Here is a 20,441-nt window from a genome sequence, read left to right as displayed (position 1 = left end):
ATAATCTCTCTGGTACTATTCATGTTAAATGCATATTGGAATTCCCTTTAGCATTTTAAGGCATGCAAAACAGTGCAGTCATTATTTACTCATGTAACTCCAGCTACCTCTACTGCTTCCACATTCTCTGTAAGAGTCCCATTTCAGTAATGATAGTAAGAGCAGCCAATCATTTGTATGCTATCTGAAATCTAAGCATTCATGCGCTTGGTTGCTTCTTCGATGACTTCTGTACAAAGTTATCATACCAATGCTTCCTGGTTTCAGTAGAAGCAGCTGGGCAAGAAGGAAAATAAGATTCATCTTATCACTCCAATAACTGAAGAATTGCATGCTTCAATTTTCATGCAGGAACATGCATCGCTGTCCAGGCAAGCAGGACTTTGACAGGACAATTTGTAGCACTGTACTGTTCATTTTAAGATTTTTTCCTTTTTTTTGTTGAAGTTTACTTAAGGTATTTCAGTGCAGTGTATTTGGTAGGCTCTGTATCTGGGAGCTGCACAATGTCAGTGCAGAGTAAGTGGGGTGCAGGGGTTACATCAAACCATGTTGCATCACTACCAGATACATACAGATACAACAAACAAAAATATCCTGATAAGCACGAGCTATAAATAATTTTGCTAAATTCACGTGAAAGCTGTTGTCACTTGAGGTGATCACTTTTATCCTTCGGAGTTCACGTTGGGAAATACAACTGTTTAAACCACATGTTCAATCAAAGGCTGTTTGATCTGAGTGTATGATTATTGCATTATATCATATACTTCAGCACAACGGTGTGCCATTTTTATGCAATTTTTTTGTCATCCATGACAGAGCTCAGTTTTGCTTTCTGTTGGCTTCAGAAGCCATTTTTTGCACGCTAAGTATTAACCTCACCCACTTGCTTAACTTCAATATTTTGTTACTTGAATCAGATAAATGCTTTTTCGAAACTGTTGTACTGGAAAGTTTTTGTCGCCTTGTATTCAATATACATAAAGAGCCATCTTCTGTAGGCTTCTGATACAAGAGTTTGGCTACTCCCACAAGGCTGGTGTTAGAATTAGCGCATGGCAAGTATTAAAAAAACCATTTTGAATATCCTGGCATATCTAGTTTTAAAAAAATATATAGGTTTGATCGTAAATTACACTGGCTTCAAAGATGTCCCAAGTAGGACATGGCGTAGAAGGGCCAGGTGTCAAAACAAATGAATTGCATATGTCAAAAATGTGGCCTTTTATTACGCAAATAACCTGACAAATCCATCTGTGTGGGTGGCATCACTGTACTCAGGCGATTAACACATTGAAGTGACATACCAGGAGCTTATACCTGAAGTGGGGGAAAAAACATAAGATAAATTAATGTCGCAAAGCTTAACAAAGGGTTGTAGTAAAATAAGTGCGTGTGAAGTGTTAAAACACAAGCATCTGAAATACTTTGGGGTATCTAGTTTTCAAAAATGTATGGTTTGATGGTGGTAAGAAATAGTAAATACCAAAATGCTAAATGCTACTTATTTTTATAAATTACCGTATTTGCTTGATTATAAGACAAATGCTCTGAAAAATACCCCTCGTCTTATAATCGAGGTCGTCTTCTAATTAGACCTAAAAAAAAGTCTGCTGGGGCCAGACTGCTTACTGGTGCTTTGGTCCGGAGCAGCGTCTCTTCTATTAGCAGCAGGAGGCTAGCAAAGTGTCACATAACTCTACCTCCCCCCTCCCTCCTCTGTGGGCGGGGCCAGAGAAGCTGCTCGCACAGCCGGGCCCCTGCAGAAGTCTTCGAGTGAGAGATCTGCAGTTCATGTAAGGGGGTGGGGGAGGGTTTTTGTGATTAATGTGTGAAGTATGTGTGATTAGTGGAATGAATGAGTGTGTGTGTGATAGCATGGATGTGTAAGGGGGTGGTAGCATGGCATAGGGAGGCTGTACTCAAACTCCTATCATCCCCAGGTTCCAGCATGTACTGGCTGCCTTGGCTGGATAGGAGTTTGATTGCTGTTAGGGTAGTCTTATATTCAGGCTTTTTCTTTTTTTCCTAAATAAATATTTCGATTTTGGGGGGTCATCTTATATTCGAGCAAATACGGTATATAAAACCATTGGGTATTTCTAAACTAGGTTTTTTCATTTACTTTTGTATATAATTAAGTTTTCAAAGTGAGAAAAGGTGCTTTATTTTCAATTTTGCATTTTTGTTTTTATAAGAAATTAGAGGATATGATCAACAAAATTGGACCTGAAGAAAACCCCCTTTTGTACAGCGCAAGGTAGGGCAACAAGAATATAGCAAAGTCTAGCTGAGATCAGGCTAACCACATAGCAAGCCAGGGTCAACAGGAATCCAATTACGGAACGCACACTTGAGGCCAATGCACTAATAGTGTAGGCACAACCATCAGAGGGCAATGTCCCAGTGAGCTCTGGGGCTGTTTATGGGGTTTGAGGGTTAATTAACACCGACTAATTAGTTTTGGTGCCAAAATGTCTGCTTACTGCAGCTATCGTGACTGTGACATGGCAAGTTCCAAGACCTTAACCTGCTGCTATAAAGTGTAGGAGTAAAAGGTCCCTCCAGAGGAAGGTCTCCATCTAACACGCAGCGGTTGCAGAGAGTTGGATTGGGGTCCCCCTCTCCTCAGCTGCTGTGTGCTGAATGGGGTCTCCCTCTTCTCCGTGGTGGCTGTAACAGCTGCTGTGTGCTGAATGGGGGGGGTCTGTCCTCGGTGGCTGCTGTGGGTGAGCTTGGTAGGAATTGAAGAGTCTCCCTCGCTTCCGCGATGGTGGCAGTGATTGACAGGAGCCGGATGGAGGTCACAATCTCCTCCATGGAATAGGGTATGTAACAATAACTTGTGAGGGTACATTAAGCAAAAGAAGAAAATTACAACCACACAAGAACTGCAACTATGTTAAAACAGCCTCGGTCACCAAGGGTGCAAAAAAGTCTGGTCTGTAAAGGGTTAACACCTCAAGGACCATGGTTATTTTACAATTTTTTTCCCAAAAGAACTAGAGCAATTTTCGTGGTTTTGCTATATCTTGATATCTAAATTATTTTTTTTTTTCTAGGACAAGCTTTCTTTTAAAATAAAGATATGGAAAATAGCCATGTTTTTCACCTAATAAAACAGAATGTATTTACATTTTTGTCTTGATTTTCTGAACACCTTGTATGCCTAGTATTTTCATATATTTTGGGGGTTACAAGGCTAAATATGAAAGATGCACATCATCGTTTCCATCAATAGATTTTCAAAAATGTTAGATGCTGGTAGTTGCCCCCAAACCGGTAAACAAGAGTATACGTTTTTTAAAGTTGACAATACAAAATTTTACACTTTATTCAACTTTTATGCACCAATCTGCCCCCACAAATGCAGTATTTCAGTAGGTTTTTGTCCCATGTTGCAAGACAACTCATGATTTGTATTCAGCAGCACCCCCGAGTACAGCAATACCCCACATGCGTCGGGTTCATGGAAATTGCAGAGTCAAAATTTGGAACATGTACCTTACGGTTTTGAAACTTGGATTTTTTATATCGCTTTGCTGTTCACAGTACTTTCGTATTTCAATTCAACTCCTTACAACCTCACTTTTTCATAAACTAGACAAGGAATCTGATTAGGGATAGATTGGAGTTTTCAATACAACTGATTCCACACTGGCACCTCTTAAAGTTGGAGTAACCAAAATAAAAAAAGAAAACACTTTTCACGTCTTATTATTATTATTATCTTTTATTTATATAGCGCCAACAGTTTACGCAGCTCTTAATACAATACATAAATTCAAGGGGTATGACAAGACAAGAATTGACAGACTAAGACAAACTGATACATTAGGTGGAGAGGGCCCAGCTCGCAAGCTTACAATCTAGAGGGAAATGGGGTGACAAACATAACGTCTTCTTTACTGTTTCACCTTCTTTGTTTTCTGACTGCATATGTGGGAGAACAACATGTCTTGATTTGTATTCAACTCATGCATCACCTGAGGATTTGAAACCCTACGGTTTGAAATTTCACGAACCAACTTATTGCAAAGGTGGCATCCCATTAGCTGTGCTCTTCAGAAGGACCCGTTTTGTTTTTTACAAAAGTTTGTAAATGCAGATTGCATGGCTAGGTGCTTGATTTTATACGCCTGTGGCAATGGTGTCTGAAATACCTGAATTCAATAATTAAGAGGAGGTCCCAATACCTGTGGTATGTGAGTATTACGTTGTCACAAGAAACTCCCAAATCATGAGAGTGCAGGGTGGATTAAAATCGATGATTTCTTATTTTTTTAATCACTTTTTATTTATCGCTGATATTTTTGATTCTAATCAAATGTAATTAAATGGAATGCTTTTGGAGGAAATATCTAAAATTAGTTTTGTTTTGAAGATACATTATAGTTCAAAGGTTATTCAGCATGGAGTAATGAAAAAATTTTTTTTCATGAACTAATTCGATTAATCCAACTTTTAAAGAAGTTACTCTACCTATTTGTAAAGCAGGTAGGTGTCCAAAATGTAAGCAATGCAACAATGCATGGCCTGGTGGCCCGAATGAAATGAGAAGTACTGTGATGAAAGGAACATGATTGAAGATTTCTCAACTTTCTTTGGACTCAATAAATTAATAAAGCAGGAAAGCTTGTTTTTATTTTCCAGATTATAAACAAACAATAGAATGAAGATGAGTGAGCTGCAGAAGACAGTGTTTAAGTTTTTCATGTGGACCTAGTTGATATTTTGGATTCAAATTCCACCATGGTGCAAGACGCTTTCAACTTTACTTTTATAGATGAACCAAGAAGGTGCACCTCATGCTTTTGAAGATAAAACTAACCCTGAATATCAAAAAATGTTATATCCCCCCGAAAGCACAAAACAACCCAACTTACTGCTCTGCCACAACCTCAAATTCAGCAGGAACATAGGAGATTGATGTTTTTGTTCTACCTTTTCACATTTTTGCACGTATCAGGATGAATACCTGGATTTCCTTTTTATTTTGCAGGCATTTATTTTTGCTTAAGTTCCTTTCCTGAATTTTTGGGGAACGTCTAGTTCGGGACAATAAATTGTCCTGGATTGAGCCTGCTTGGACCGCGGGATATGAAGTCCTATTGTGGGACTGTCCCAGGCAATCCGGGACATGTGGTCACCCTAAACCAGAGTGAGAACAGACTTTAGAGTTTACAGCAGATTGTCAGGTTAGTCCATGAGCATGTTAATTAACAAATCATTCTTTCACTTCAACCTGATAAACACGGTAAATCGATACTTAATAAAGCACAGCCTCTCTATTACAAAGGAATGGTGTGCAACACATGTATTTGTTTAGGTTAACAGAGATTACCATTTGTTTCATTTAAGGACTAAGGAAAAATGTCTGCTGATTCCAAGCAATGTGGAATAACACAAAACTTTCCGAAAACCCAAGAATAGTCAGTAAAAGCAACATATTAGTAAATTAAAAGAAAAAGACAAGAACCTAAAACACAATGGTAAACTAAAGCCTGTTTCTGTTGGCGTTAGTTATCAGTTTTGTCTTTGTGAGCCCCTTTTTTCTTATTAGTTTTCTTTGTAACTCTTCCAAATGGGGCGCACATCCACATAGGGGAAAAAGAGATTTTTTTTACAAAAAGTAGTGTAACTCCGTATGTAAATGAGGCTTAGCAGTATTGCAGGTACGTAATTTAGAGGACTGTACTGGAAGGCGGGTCCCGCGGGACCCGCCAAGAAAGTTGTGGGCACGGGCGGTCTTGCTGGGGTTGCGGGCGGGATCGGGCGGTCAGGCACTGTACCTGCGGGTCCTGGTAATCCCGCGCAGTCCCGCAAGGCTGCCTTCTCGCTGCTCCCTTACGGTGTCTCCTCTCTTGCTCCACCCAGGAACAAAACGGAGTCACGTGATGTGACGTCACTTCACGTGACTCCGCCTTGTTCCTGGGGGAAGCAAGAGAAGAGATGCTGTGAGAGAGCAACTCGAGGGCAGCCTTGCGGGACTGCGCGGGAAATCTGCAGTTCAGGTAAGGAGGTGGGCTAAATTGGCCGGGAGTGGGATTAAAAAAGCAGTACCGCGCAGGGCTCACATTTCCAAGGACATAAATGAGCTCATCATAAAATATTCTTTAATTCTTCATAGCTAAAAAAAATAAAAACACAGCAGCAATGGCACAGTATCACTAGGTTAAGCGGATAAGGTAAAGTATAATATATAATACTTGTCCTGAGTTTAGTACACAATGTTTTTATTTTTGCTTTTTTAACAAGTTATAGTAATAAGTACATTGGACATCCTGGAAGCTGACCAATTCAATTTACCCCCATCAAGCCATATATTTTTGAAAACTCATCAAATCATAAACACTATTTTATGTTCAGCAATATCCCCCAAGTTCGTTTAGCTGCCCCAATTCAAGTACCCCATATTATTTTCTTCCCTAAAACAGATGTCAGCAAAGTGTATTTTTTGTATTTATTTTAGGTAAATAGGGAGTGCTGTAGGGCATAGGAAGGATGTGTTTAAAACGTTGTATAGGGCTACATATGATGGGATATTTTTGAAAAAAAAAAATTATATGTATATATGTATATTTTTACACCTAGTAAGATAAGATATCTAGAACACGTACGATTGGCTAATTTGCAGTTGTCTGAAAAACATTATATTATACAGAAACTACAATTATTGAAAAAGAAAGCAGCACAATATATAATTAAAAAAGTGTTTAGTAACAAAACAGTTTTATGGTAGTTCCTCTTTAACTCAACTTCGGTATTTTTGAAAAGCAGGCCCCCCCCCCCAAAAAAAAGCCCCAATACTAGGTTTTAACACTATATAAAGTGTAAGCATCTTATAATAATTTCACTCAATATAAACGACAGCATTTAAAGGTTTAAATCAACCAAAGATGGTAATAAAATATGGAAAACCTATAGCATGAATCAAATATAAGCTAGCCAAACCTAAAATGAAAAATGTTTACAGTGCGAAAAAATGGTCAAATCGTTCAAATTTAATTCTATGAGGAGCTCAACTACACAAATCAAATTACTGATTCATGCACACACACATCTAAATCACTGTATAATAAGTGTGTTGTATTTCACTGGCGATCGCCATACCGCCACACTAACGACAGATGGCGCTGTTTAGCAGCCAAGCAGTCACTCCATCTACGTTACGTCATTACGAGCGATTCCACTCCCTCCCCCTGTGTGCTTGCTGCCTGCGTGCGATTACGTGCTGACGTACGTACGACGTCGCGCAGCGGAAAAATGGCGGCTCCCAGCGCTGGTGGTTCTGCTGATCCGGTGGAGGAATCGTTCTCGACGTTTTACAGCGAGGTGACGTCATCATGAAGGGGTTAGAATGAGAATTGTGCAGCTATTGTTGGCATGTGTTTGGTGGGCTGGAGACCCGGTTGTCCGGGCTGTTATACGATGTGTGACGGGAAACCGTCTTCGAGAGGACGGGCTAATAAAGACTCATGCATTCGATGTTTGAATACGCGGGGCTGAAGCTATACGTTTGGCTGAATTCGTTCTGTCTTGGGTATTATGATGGAGGGCACTGGACTTGTAGTGCCCATACAGCTTCATATGGTTGATTAGGGCTAAAAAGAAGAATAGAATCAGTATTCTCCCCCCTTCTTCGTTTAGGTTTACAACATCCGGAACGGTGATCTTTATAATGACACATTTGCTCACACTTAGTAGTTTAGTAGCATAAAAGACAATATATAGTATAGGGGCATACTAAGTATTATATATATAAATAATTTATTCCCACCCCAAATGTGGGTTCAGTATCATGACTAACAGTAGACCTGCAGTTAACAAGCAATACCCAGACATATTTTTCTAGGCTCCATGGCATTGTACCACTTTTCTGCAGTTTCACAAGCCATAGTTCCTTAGACCTTTAAACACTACTCAATACTACTACTACTACTACTACTACTAGTTTCTTTCTGTGCCAGAATACATTTAGTGGCTAACTGAATAGCCTTAGATGGCAAGATTTTAAGACAAATAAGGAGTCTTCAGGTTTATTGTACATCTGAAACTGGTATTGTTCATACATTTAAAGAGTAACATACATACAATCACAGAAGACATTTAGATTGTGAGCTGGGGTTCTGTTAGCACAGTGATATCAGAAAGAAAATGCAAATTCATAATTACATTTAACACTGATCCAATAACGTAACACACTTTGGTGGGACAAAGTGTCCCACACTATGTAATGTGTGGTTGGTAAAGTGTACCCCATGGTGGTGGCACTGCACTGTTGGCCGCCATCTTACTTCTCTGATTTTTTTTTTAAAACAAAACTAATATGGCTGTTAGGTATCATTTTTGCAGACCTTGGTTTGGGGGGTAATTGAAGTGGCAGCTTGCTGCCCACTGATCCATTGCGAGATCAGCTGGTTGGCACAGTGGTAAGCGGACTGGCAATGGTAGGCAGCTGAAGCGACTCCTTCACTGGCCACACAGACTGTTATGTACCAAGTCATTCTTACAAAAAGACACACTCAGGAGATTATTCCCATATTCTATTATTTTTAAAAGACTAAATACACTTGCTGGCAGGAGCTTGAGAATCCACAGACTGCTGGTTATGCTGCACAGATTTATATGTAGGTCATTATATTACACCACTTGAAAGCTATGCTGTTTCTGACATTTTGAATGCACAAGAGATTATTCTCATCAATTGTTAAAATTATAAAGAAACCCTGTAAACACAGTGAAAAAGAAACTTGTAAGGCATAATTACTGCAGTAAGCACAAACTTTTTAAAGTAATGTCAGTAAGTGACTCCTTATCGTTTCTGACTAGTCAAGTAAGCATGTTTTCTGCCATTGCTACCACCTTTCATTACCTCAACTGGACAGAGACTGGAATGATAAGTCAGTTTGGCATGGTGTCTGGTGTGCCAGCAGAGTCTTCTCAACATACACAGACAATATTTTATATAAATTGGGTATGGTGTTGTAATTGGCTAGCTAGCAGCATTTCTTGCAAAAGTCCCTCTCTCTGAATTGGAATGCCTGACCTCTAAAATGCTCTACTGATAAATGGTCAAAAATTCCAACTGGAACACTCCAAATCATGTGGAAAGTCTTCCCAGAAGAGTGAACGGGAATCAACGCTATGTTAATACCCATGGTTTTGGAATAGGGTGTACGTTAAGGAGATGCACACAGTGGATAGAAAAAAAAACAACTTACCACAGATAATAAAAATGCTGTGCAAAAACATGTTTAATGCTATATAGGCATTGTGGTAATGACAAAAAAATGCACTTACATAACAAAGAATGATCATGGCAGACAAGAGGACAGTGAGAATGTTTTGGTGGGTAACCTTACTATTGGTCATATAGTTTGTGTGTGAATATTAGGCCTCGTTAAACCGAAGGCCAACATATCGACAAGAAATAATTCCTGGTACCTAGGATTTTGCAGGATTCAGGGAATACTGGCCAGGGCTACCATTAGGGGCTGCACTCCCCTAATGTTGTAGTACTGGGTGCGCTGGGCCCAGCAAAACAAGAGGCCCGGCATCCCTGCTCTCTCAAAACCTGCAAGGCGTGTGCTGAGGGGGATGCTCCACGTGCAATGCACCCAGTCCTAGTAACCAAGTTTTGGTCAAGCAGTTATATTGCTACTAGATCAATGCTAAGATTGCTCTCGGATTTGCAGTGCCCAGTGCAAGAAGGATTTACTGGGCCCCTTTACCCTTACGAGGCAGCAGTTCCCCTATGCTTGTATTCTCAGCTGGTCTGAGAGAAGCAGAGTGCTGAGGTATGCCAGCGCTTCGCTTTGCTTCACTTCACTTAGAACTGCAGAAACCACGAGTGTGAGGAAGGGAGCAACAGAATGGTGGGTCTGGGGCAGGAGACCTGCTGGCCCCTGCCCAAGGGTTGGGCCCTGATCTACACTGTAGGCTCTAAACCTTTCTTTTCTCACATCTGATATTTCTACAGTCTTGCAGTTGCTACAAAAGGACATTTCCTTTAAATCTGCTTAACTGTTTTACCGAATATAAAATACATTTTGTGTCCTTCACAGGTTAAGCAAATTGAGAAGCGTGACTCGGTCTTTACTCCAAAGCAGCAGATAGAAAGACTTCTCAGGCCTGGTTCATCATATTTCAACTTAAACCCATTTGAGGTAAAATTGTCCTTATATATAACCCTCTATTTCATGCTCATTCCCTCTATTTCAGTGTTTTATAGTGTACCCTTTAGGGTAATAGTTATCGGGTCTAGTTTGGTATTTGTTTGTGGTTAAAACACAGTTCTATTTACAATGTCAACACCTGCTTAATTAATTACATTTCTTTAAAATATTGTATTTTTTTTTAAAATACAAAAAATATGATATGCACATTTTATTCAAGTTATTATTTGATGGCCTTGTTGTATTCTCCATAGTATTTGTCCATGTTTTGTTTGGACAACTGGGTAGTCCGCATTTAGTGAAATAACACTCTATTATTATTATATCTATGTATTTTGATGATAACATATTGCACGGTGGACCCTGGTCTCAAAAGCCTTGTAATAGGGATCCTCTAAAAAAAAAAAAACTGAAATACTCATGTGTCGGAGGTCCCTACGCGGCCTGAGTCAACTGTTACATTTATAAATAAAATATGTATTATGTACCTGGTACCTGTTAAGTAATATCACCTCTAGTCATTAGCAGTATGTTTTTTTTTTAGGTTCTGCAAATAGACCCTGAAGCTACAGATGAGGAAATCAAAAAGAGATTTCGACAGGTATATATAATCTGAAACATTGTTTAATAATCTGTGATTAAAGATTGGAAAACTGTCTTAGTTTTGTACTTAGTTGATAACAAGAAATGTTTCATCTAACTGTTCACTGAAACCTAAGCTAAAACTTATTAGGGTCATTCCATTCCAGAAGTAAATGTTAAATCTTGTCAAAATTGAGCCTCGTTCGTAATTTTTTTAATTGTTAGAGACAACTTCTTCATTGCTTGAGTTGTAGTTCTTTTGTGTCCTAGAATCTGATGCTAGTTTGGTAGTTACATCATGTTATACATGTAATATGTAATTGATCAACTTCATGTTCACCATGAAAATCCACTATATTCCGATCAGTAGCACTAAAGAACCAGTCCTTCAGCGTAGTCCACATATGGCTCCTAACAAAGTTGCTTTGTGTACCTCTTGTCTGACCCCTTCAGTCATAGTTAGAAGACATTTATGTGTAGACTACGATACATAGAAACAATGAACTATCGCAATATTACATGTTAAATGGACAATGACAGTTCATAACAAGCTGTCTCTAAAAGCATAGATATTTTAAAATATGATAGAATGGCTGTTTACACATCTCTCTGCTTGCCTTAACTAACGTGCATTATGTGACCCAGCTGGGAGCCTTGCGGCACCCGCTACACCATGCCCCCAGGAAAGCATAGGGTACTGGGTTCATGATGGCAGCCCTGCAAAACCGTGGGTGCCATAAAGTGATTTCTAGTCACCATGGCGACCTGGTGCCCACTGTTTGTCGAGCCCTGATGTAAGGCAGCGGTGTGACTGGGAGGGCAAAGGAGAATTAGTAGCATTGTATGTAAATGTGTGTGTATGCTATACTGTCAGAATCAGTGTGTTTGTGTATAGTGCTGGAATCAGTGTATGTATACAGTAGTGTCCGTGTGCTTGTGTCTATATGTATAGTGCTAGATTCAGTGTATGTATACTGTAGTGTCAGTATGTGTGTGTAAATGTATAGTACTAGAGTCTGTGTGTATATGCTGTATACTGTTTGTATGTGGTTTATGGTGGTATTTCTTACAGTAATGTACAATAATGAGCATAAAATGTTAATGTGTGTGTGTTACTGTGAGGTGTTGGTGTTTGTGAGCATAAGATATTGGCATGTGTCTGTTACTGTGTTAGAGTGTGTAAATGCATGTTAATGTATGGCCATGCTCGACAAACCTTGTACGCCAGCAAAATAAAAACATGATTGAGAAGAAGAAAAAAAGATGGGTCCTAACTTTTTTGTCTGGCTCCTAGATATAGACCAAATTTGTTGACCCTCTCTTACATACGCTGTACATGTATTCATTTCCAGAAAAAAGACAATTAAAAGACTGAGCTGTTTTTTTTTTTAATATTGGCCATTTTGTTTCACCCTACAGCTATCAATCCTTGTCCATCCAGATAAAAATCAAGATGACCCAGACAGAGCCCAGAAAGCATTTGAAGGTAATTTGATTCTACATCATCCACAAAAAAACAAATGTTTATTGTGTATTTAATTCATTTAAATGTATTATCTAATCCCATCTTTTAAACTATAGCTGTAGACAAGGCATACAAACGTTTATTGGACCCAGAGCAGAAGAAGAGGGCGCTAGATGTAATCCAGGCTGGACAGGAGTATGTTGAACATATTGTGAGTAGCAATGCATCGTTATCAACAGCTGCTGTTATATGTTAATGTAATCCCCAAAAGAAAGAAAAATAAGAAACTAAAATCTGATTTGTTGTATTTGAGTTTTAAGCCCATACATACCTTGCAAATAGTCTTCATCCCTATTTGTAGATGATTTGTAGATGATGAGTTTTCCCATTGTTCCAGGTTTTTGTCCCCCGCCCAATTATAACTCGTCTACAACAAGGACATTTTCTATGATCAGACACGAAAGGCAAAATGGCTTTGATCTTGTATTTTTCTATTTAATAAATAGTGGTGTAGTCTGATAAGAATAAATGAAGTCTGAGCTGGCTTTTCACTTCCCAACTGTCTCTCAATCTATAGTATTTAGGATAGTTCTCATTGCTTTTGTTCTTCAGGTCAAAGAAAAGAAGAAGCAGTTAAAAAAAGAAGGGAAGCCATTAGTAGTTGAGGAAGATGACCAAGAAGTGGTAAGTGTTATATGAATGATTTTTTTTCACAGTCATTAAAACTAGGCGTCGGCTAAACCAGAATTTACTCCTGTCATTGACTGCCTCTAATGTGAAAGCAGGGGATTCACTTGGGTGCGCTGTTTGCTCATGCCCTATAGTGCTCCCATTGAAGTAACTGGAGGGGATGTCTTGTTTCAATCAATTGGAGCAATGCCAGACTATCACAGCATTCAGCTAGCATACCTGGTATTAGTTTTTGAAGCGTTCATTGATTTTGAATAGCAAGTGCAGGCTTTGCACATAAAGGGAGAGTCTAATGTCTCATGCCACCCTCACCAACAAATACATATTAAAGTACATTTTAAGTACTTTACTATGTATTCATTATACATGGATATGAAAGCACCGACCTTCAGACATGCAGAGCAATGTTTCCTCTGTGGACCGCTGACTGGCTGTTTAATAGACCCCCAGAACCATTAATGAGCTAGCACTGGATCGGACTGGTGGTGAGTGTACCACATGGTTTCAGGCAGTAGGAGATCCTTGCCCAAAAACATCTCCTGCAAACCAAGGGGATGGGGACAGAGACAATGCAATTGGCGCACAGGGCATTTTCCAGAATGGAGTGTCCCTTTAGGTAGGGTTCCTGCTTTCAGTAGAGGCAGCCAGGGGAGGAGAAAAATGAGGTTTCTTTATAATGCATTTGCAAGTGTGTATGGTTGCCTTAATCATGTTTCTTAAGATAAAAAACATTTTACCATCTCTTTAATAAATCATTATTATTATCTTTTATTTATATAGAGTCAACAGTTTACGCAGCGCTTAATATAATCCATAAATTCAAGGTATATGACAAGACAAGAATTGACAGACTAAGACAAACCGATACATTTGGTGGAGAGAGCCCCGCTCCCAAGCTTACAATCTAGAGGGAAATGGGGTGACAAACATAAGGCATGGAGAAAGGGTGAGAGGTAGTGTGGGGGTTGTATCAATGACAAGGAAGTTCTAGCGGTTAAGATGGTGCGGCTTCTCTGAAGAAGTGAGTTTATAGATGTTTCTTGAATATCGGGAGGGAGGGTGAATGCTGAAGGTTCCTTGGGAGTAGATTCCAGAGATAAGGGGCAGCTCGAGTGAAATCTTGTAGACGGGAAAAGGAAGAGGTGATAAGTGAGGAGGAGAGTCTTAGCCCATGGGAAGAACGTAGGGATCGAGTAAGAGAGTATTTGCTAATGAGGTCAGAAATGTATGGAGGAGCAGTATTATGGAAGGCCTTATATGTCAGCACCAGGATCTTAAATTTAATTCTAAAGGTAATTGGGAGCCAGTGGAGGGTTTCACAGAGGGGGGAAGCAGAAGATGAGCGACGTGGACGAAAGATGAGCCTAGCAGCGGCATTTAGGATAGACTATAGAGGAGAGAGTCGAGACAATGGAGTGCCAAGCAGTGTTGCAGTAGTCAAGACGGGAAATGATAAGTGAATGAACCAGAGTTTTTGTGGATTCTTGGGTGAAGAATGGCCGGATACTAGAGATGTTTTTTAGATGCAAGCGGCAGGATCTGGCGAGGGACTGAATGTGATGGATGAAGGAGAGGTTTGAGTCAAGGATGACCCCAAGGCATCGGGCCTGGTTAGTAGGAGAGATAGTTGTGGTGTTAATGGTGATAGAGAATTCAGGTAGTGGAGTGGAGATGGAGGGAGGGAAGATAATGAGTTCAGTTTTAGAAAGATTAAGTTTCAGGTAGCGTTGTGACATCCATGAAGAAATAGCAGACAAGCAATTGGTAATACGGGACATGAGAGATGGAGAGAGATCAGGAGAAGACAGGTAGATTTGGGTATCATCTGCATATAGATGATACTGTAGGCCAAATGAGTTGATTAGTTTGCCAAGAGAGGAAGTATAAAGAGAGAACAGCAGAAGGCCAAGGACTGAACCTTGGGGGACACCAACCGATAGTGGAAGGGGCGATGATGTCTTGCCAGAGAAGGAATGGTTAGACAGATATGAGGAGATCCAGGAGAGAGCTGTATCTTGAATGTCTATAGAAGCAAGTGAGTCTAGAAGAAGGTGGTGATCAACAGTATCGAAAGCAGCAGAGAGATCCAGTAGTATTAGAATAGAGAAGTGACCTTTTGCTTTGGCAGAGAGCAAGTTATTGGAGACTTTTGTTAGAGCTGTTTCAGTAGAGTGAAGGGGTTTGAATGTAGGTCCTCACATTAACTGTATCCTTATTTACATCTATTTGCTTAAAACTCTTGTACATCTAGAAGCTTATGGGTCATGGGTTGGATTTGCTTTAGGATTTTTTGTTATAGTCCATGAGTGTTATAAATCTAAGTGGGATCTTGCTAAAAGAACAAAAAACTGGTAGTCAATCCAACAAGGCCATTCATTGTTAGTATAAGAGAAAATGGGTCCTAATAAGTGCAGAATATTTGTGTGGTATTCCAGTGCTAATATATACTCACTGTCAAAATAAAATCATCCGAGTGCCGCTGCAACAGAAAGAGGCGAGATTTCCACAGTTGCCTCACAAACAAACTTACAATAATAACCGTATAAGCACACATCTAATAAAGAAAGATGTATATAATGCTTCCCATTTACAATTTTCAGTTGATGACACTATCTCATAAAAAGAAAACAAAAAACAATAGAAAGCCCATAGTGTAGTAAATATCACATATAATGGTATTACAATTTAAGTCTCTTACAATATATAGAGCAGAGTGGATATTTTGCTGCTACTTTATAATTTTTTCCTAACCCCAGTCCTCTGCTTTTCTCATCGAACATATTGTGGATATTTGTGGTATACCTGACTTGATTGCTGAGAGTTGTCCTGAGCCTGCACATTAGAGCAGTGACTGCTCTATATATTGTAAGAGTCTCTCATTTTTCAATACCATTATATATAAGTTTTCTATTGTTTTCCTTTTATGAGATACCGCCATCAGCTGAAGATTGTAAGTGGGTATTATATACATCTTCCTTTATTAGATTTTTTTAATTTATTCATTGTTAGTGTCTGGGACATAAAGTGGTTCTATATGTAGATTATAGGTATAAACCTAAATTTGTTTATGCCCACAGTTCAAACAGGCTGTGTACAAACAAACCATGAAACTCTTTGCAGAGCTGGAAATCAAACGGAAAGAGCGGGAGGCAAAAGAAATGCATGAAAGGTTTGTATCTGAGCTGTACGAGTTTGAGTGAGCATTATAGAAAAGTCTTATAGACTATGTGAAAATGAGCTTTCCCCAAATATAATTTCAGTAAACCTTTCGCCATGCTGTGCTGTTTTATCTTATGACTGTGTTAATGCTAGTGTACAGTATTATTACGTTTTTTTTTTCAGGAAAAGGCAGAGAGAAGAGGAAATTGAAGCACAAGAGAAAGCGAAACGGGACAGAGAGTGGCAGAAAAACTTTGAGGTATCCTTTATATGGAGACACTGTAGCATGACCTTCTCCTTCAAATGCTTTAAGAGAACTAAATAACAAATGTATAGGAATTGTAGGGAACAGTCTGGGACTGCATTATTACATAAGTCAGTGAACAACATAGCAGAAAAACACTCTATATATGTATATACTGTATATTACAATATAAATGAAGATTTTACCCATCGCTATATATATATAAAAAAAATATATATATATATATATATATATATATATATATATATATATATATATACCGTATTTGCTCAATTACAAGATGAATATTTGAATATTCATTTAGAAAAAAAAAAGCCTGAATATAAGACTACCCTATAGGAAAAATTTTCACCCGTAAATATTCACATGTAAACTATTTTTCATATTTAATAAAAACTAGGGATGCACCGATATATTGGTGGCCGAAAAGGGCATTATCGGCAAAATGCCTAAATAAAAAAAAACGAGTGGATGAATGTTTGTTAATGAGTCTGTGTGATGGCATGGATGTGTGTGTGGGGGGGGGGATAGCATGGCATAGGGAGCCTGTAATCAGATTCCTATCACGCCCAGGTTCTAGCATGTACTGGCTGCTGTTTGTTTTTAACATCCTGTTTGTAAATTTTTCATTTATTTAACCCCTTCAATCCCAGGGGTTTTTGGTACCTCAAAGCCCAGAGCAATTTTGCCATTTTTGGGGTATGTCGGTTTAGCGATGATTTCTCTTTTCCTGTGAATAGTGTACCCATATAAACTATATATTGTTTTTTCAAGGAGAGATAGAGCTTTCGTTTGATACCATAGTTTGATAATTAGCTGAAAATTTAGAATGAGAAATTTAGTAAAAACTAGCGAAGATTAGAAAATTAAACTATTTTTTTTTTACATTTTCCCTCTGAATCCTCACAAAATTAGGTAAAGTGATGGAAAATCCCCTCCAAGTTTATTAATTCAGGTGTCCTGATTTCAGAAATACCTAATTTATATAGATTTTCCAGACTTTCCCAGCACCAGTGAGCATACTATTAGGTGTACAATTTTGTATAATTTTTATGCCTATGGCTTAACAGGTTTGGGGGTTGTGAACGGGGGCAGAAGGGTTATACTGGCTAGATGTTATGCTAGGGCAATGGGAAGTAAGGTTTTTTTAATAATTTTTTTATTATCTTTTTTTATATATTTTTTTGTAATTTTTTTTTTATTTAAATTTTTTTACATTTTTTTTTATTTTTTATATATTATTTTTACACAGAAATGGTTAGAGGTCCTCCTAGGGACCTCCTGAACATGCCAGTGATGTCACAATGACATCACAGCTCACATTATAATTTTTTTTTGTATTATTTATATTATTATTTTAATGATTTATTTAATATATATTTTTTTAAATTAATTAACTTTTTTTTTCCAGCTTTTCCGTTACAGGACGGGAGGGGGAGTGAGAGAGATGGTTTCTCACTTCCCTCCCCGCGATCCCCCTGCACCGATCACACTGTGATCTCTATGCAGGTCCTCACAGACCTGCATAGAGATCGCAGCATCTCTGTGCCTCATCGGAGGGCAGGATATCCCCGCAGGGGATATCCTGTCCTCCGATGACCTTCCGGGTTACGTCAGCAGTGACGTAACCCGGAAGGGAATGCCCGATCGCGCGTTTGCAACTGCGCGATCGGGCACTTTCAACCGTAACAGCTTACCGGCTTCCATGCCGGAAGCTGTTATGGGAGATCGGGCAGCAGAAAGCCTGCGATGCCGGCTTCTGGTGCCAGGGGGGAGTCCAGGGGGGAGTCCAGGCAGCGGCAGGGGTTTCTTTGTGGTCTATAGGGGAACTAAGGGGTTAAAATAATTTAATAATTTAATAAACTTTTTTTTTTTAATCCGATTAATCGAAAAAATAATCGGCCAACTAATCAATTATGAAAATAATCGTTAGTTGCAGCCCTAGTATTTGCTCTGAAAAAACCTTGTCTTATAATCGAGCAAATACGATGACACCTTAAGGCTAGGTTTCCACTTGGGTTTTTGTCCGGCGTTTTTTTCTTGATGAAAAACGCCAGGAAAACTGCCAAGAAAACTGCCGCTGCATTTACCTGCGTTTTGGCGTTTTTTCTGCAGTTTTTTCTGGCGTTTTAGCCTTTCTGTGGAAATTGCTTTTTTTGACCTTGGGCAGTTTTTCCAGCCTTTACAAGTTAGATGTTTCACCCAGCTAAAAGGGATTAGGATAAATGGCAAGTATCTGCCCTCTCCTGATGTCATTTACTTGGTAGACCCTTTTGTCTCTTTTCTGTGCTTTGTAAGGCATGCTTTATTTCGAATGTCTGCTCCTCTGGGAAGATTGGCCCCAAATGATGGTGCAAATTGTTTGCTGTTGCTTTTGGCACGCAGGATCCGGTCGCGTATGTTTGTTTGTAATGGCATGTTTGTTCCAAATGGTGTAAAATTCAATATGAACCAGTCCAGGACTTTGTTTTGTGTGAAAGTGTTTGTTTTCAGCCTATTTCTCGTAGGACACACAGATACTGGGTCCATCCTCTGCATTGTAACTGTGGAAAAAACGCCATAAAAAACGCCAAGGCAATAAACCCACATGGCTTTTTCATGGCGTTTTTTCTCTCCCATAGACTTCTATTGGAGAAAAAAAGCCAAGATTTCTTGCAAAAAACGCCAGAGTGTCAACATGCTGCGATTTTGAAAAACTGCCACAGAGCCCAAAAAAGCAGAAAAACGCCAAAGAGGACTGAAAAAACGCCAAACAGAAAAACGCCAAGTGGAAATGGCATTTTGCGATTTCCTATTGAATTACAGCTAACATCTGGCTGCATGCGTTTTTCACAAAAAAATGCCAGGTGGCGCTATTGGCGTTTTTATAGGCGTTTTTAGCCAAAAAAACCCCAATGGAAACCAAGCCTCAAACAGATACTCTATTTTTACATTGTCCTAGTATGCATAAATCAAAGTATTGGTTGTGGGATATAAACTTCATTAATGTCGGCATGTGGATTGAACATGCACCCACAATGCTTTGTTCTTGGTTCACTGCTCAGTGATTTTCTTGGTGACATCTCATGCATTATTATGGCAGTACATAAATACTGAGTTGACCATTTGTGCTGATCTTTGACCAGTCTATTAAAACAATAGAAAATATTTAGTGGTGATTGATATTTATTGTTGCATGGATATATTTCCAACCAACGTAATTGTATCTCAACTGCTCAGGTTACAGGACATCATTGTGAACTTTGGTCATCAGAAATCGAGCTTAAAAACAGCTCTTTGGCGTAAGGTTCTGTCACATAGATTTATTAAGTGTCATGCTTACTGAGGCTTAACATACCCTTATCTTATCGATGTGTGTATTATTTTTCAGATCCAATTCTACTGATATGAATGGGGTCCAGATATGTAGGTCTGAACTTTGATATATTTTCATGGCATCTGTCTTTGTCCCAACTCACCTGTTTTCTCTTCTAGGAAAGTCGTGATGGACGTGTAGACAGTTGGAGAAACTTTCAAGCCCACACGAAAGGGAAGAAAAAAGAAAAGAAGGCTCGGACCTTTTTAAAACCACCCAAAGTGAAGATGGAGCAGAGAGAGTAACCCACCTTTCTGCATAGATAGATAAACCCCCCACTGAGTTTTACAAACTGCATATATGTTCTCTCTCCTTAAATATTTTTTTTTTGTGCTAGAGGGTGCTTGTCCCTTTGGCTGAGAATTAATCCTTCTCTCCTTATGTACAGTGGCCACTATTCATTTTTTTTTTTTTTTTTTGCTCAGGAAATGCTTGTAATTTAACGTTTTGTACTTCGATAGTTTGATGTCTACCAAGATGATGTATTATAGAACCAAGACATTAAAAGGACATTTAAAGAATGATTTCAGGTGGAATTCATGTAAGCCCAGCTAAAAGTACTTAACTACACTGTGACAAAGGACGTTCAATGCCTTCCCCAATATTGACAGTGATCATGGAGCAGGGAGAAAAAGACCAAGACATTATTTAGCAACCTTCAATTGTTTCATTTACTGTTCCAGTGGTAAATAAAACAAGATAAACTGCCCCTTCTTCATATTTTACCTCTAGATTCATTTTAGT

General features: G+C 38.9%; 1 protein-coding gene across 1 annotated transcript; it reads left to right on the top strand.

Annotated features, from left to right (window-relative positions):
- The first annotated feature begins 7,242 nt into the window (after nt 1–7,242).
- DNAJC8 (DnaJ heat shock protein family (Hsp40) member C8) lies at nt 7,243–20,221 on the top strand. Its single transcript, XM_053454427.1, has 9 exons — nt 7,243–7,338; nt 10,071–10,172; nt 10,726–10,782; nt 12,183–12,249; nt 12,345–12,439; nt 12,841–12,912; nt 15,996–16,087; nt 16,261–16,336; nt 19,817–20,221. Exons 1-9 carry the CDS (start codon nt 7,270–7,272, stop codon nt 19,940–19,942), a joined length of 756 nt encoding a protein of 251 aa, XP_053310402.1. The 5' UTR covers nt 7,243–7,269; the 3' UTR covers nt 19,943–20,221.
- Nucleotides 20,222–20,441: the final 220 nt, after the last annotated feature.

This window comes from Spea bombifrons, chromosome 2 (genome assembly GCF_027358695.1).
Source record: "Spea bombifrons isolate aSpeBom1 chromosome 2, aSpeBom1.2.pri, whole genome shotgun sequence".
Taxonomy (NCBI): Eukaryota; Metazoa; Chordata; class Amphibia; order Anura; family Pelobatidae; genus Spea; species Spea bombifrons.
The sequence above is the reverse complement of the archived record's forward strand: the minus strand, read 5'-3'. Positions and strand labels throughout refer to the sequence as shown.

Excerpts from the sequence above, each read along its gene's own strand:
- DNAJC8 (XM_053454427.1), top strand. The coding sequence starts at position 7,270 with ATGGCGGCTCCCAGCGCTGGTGGTTCTGCTGATCCGGTGGAGGAATCG. Across the intron at positions 7,339-10,070 it reads TCTCGACGTTTTACAGCGAG|GTTAAGCAAATTGAGAAGCG; the intron begins GTGACGTCATCA and ends TGTCCTTCACAG. Across the intron at positions 12,913-15,995 it reads AGGAAGATGACCAAGAAGTG|TTCAAACAGGCTGTGTACAA; the intron begins GTAAGTGTTATA and ends TTATGCCCACAG.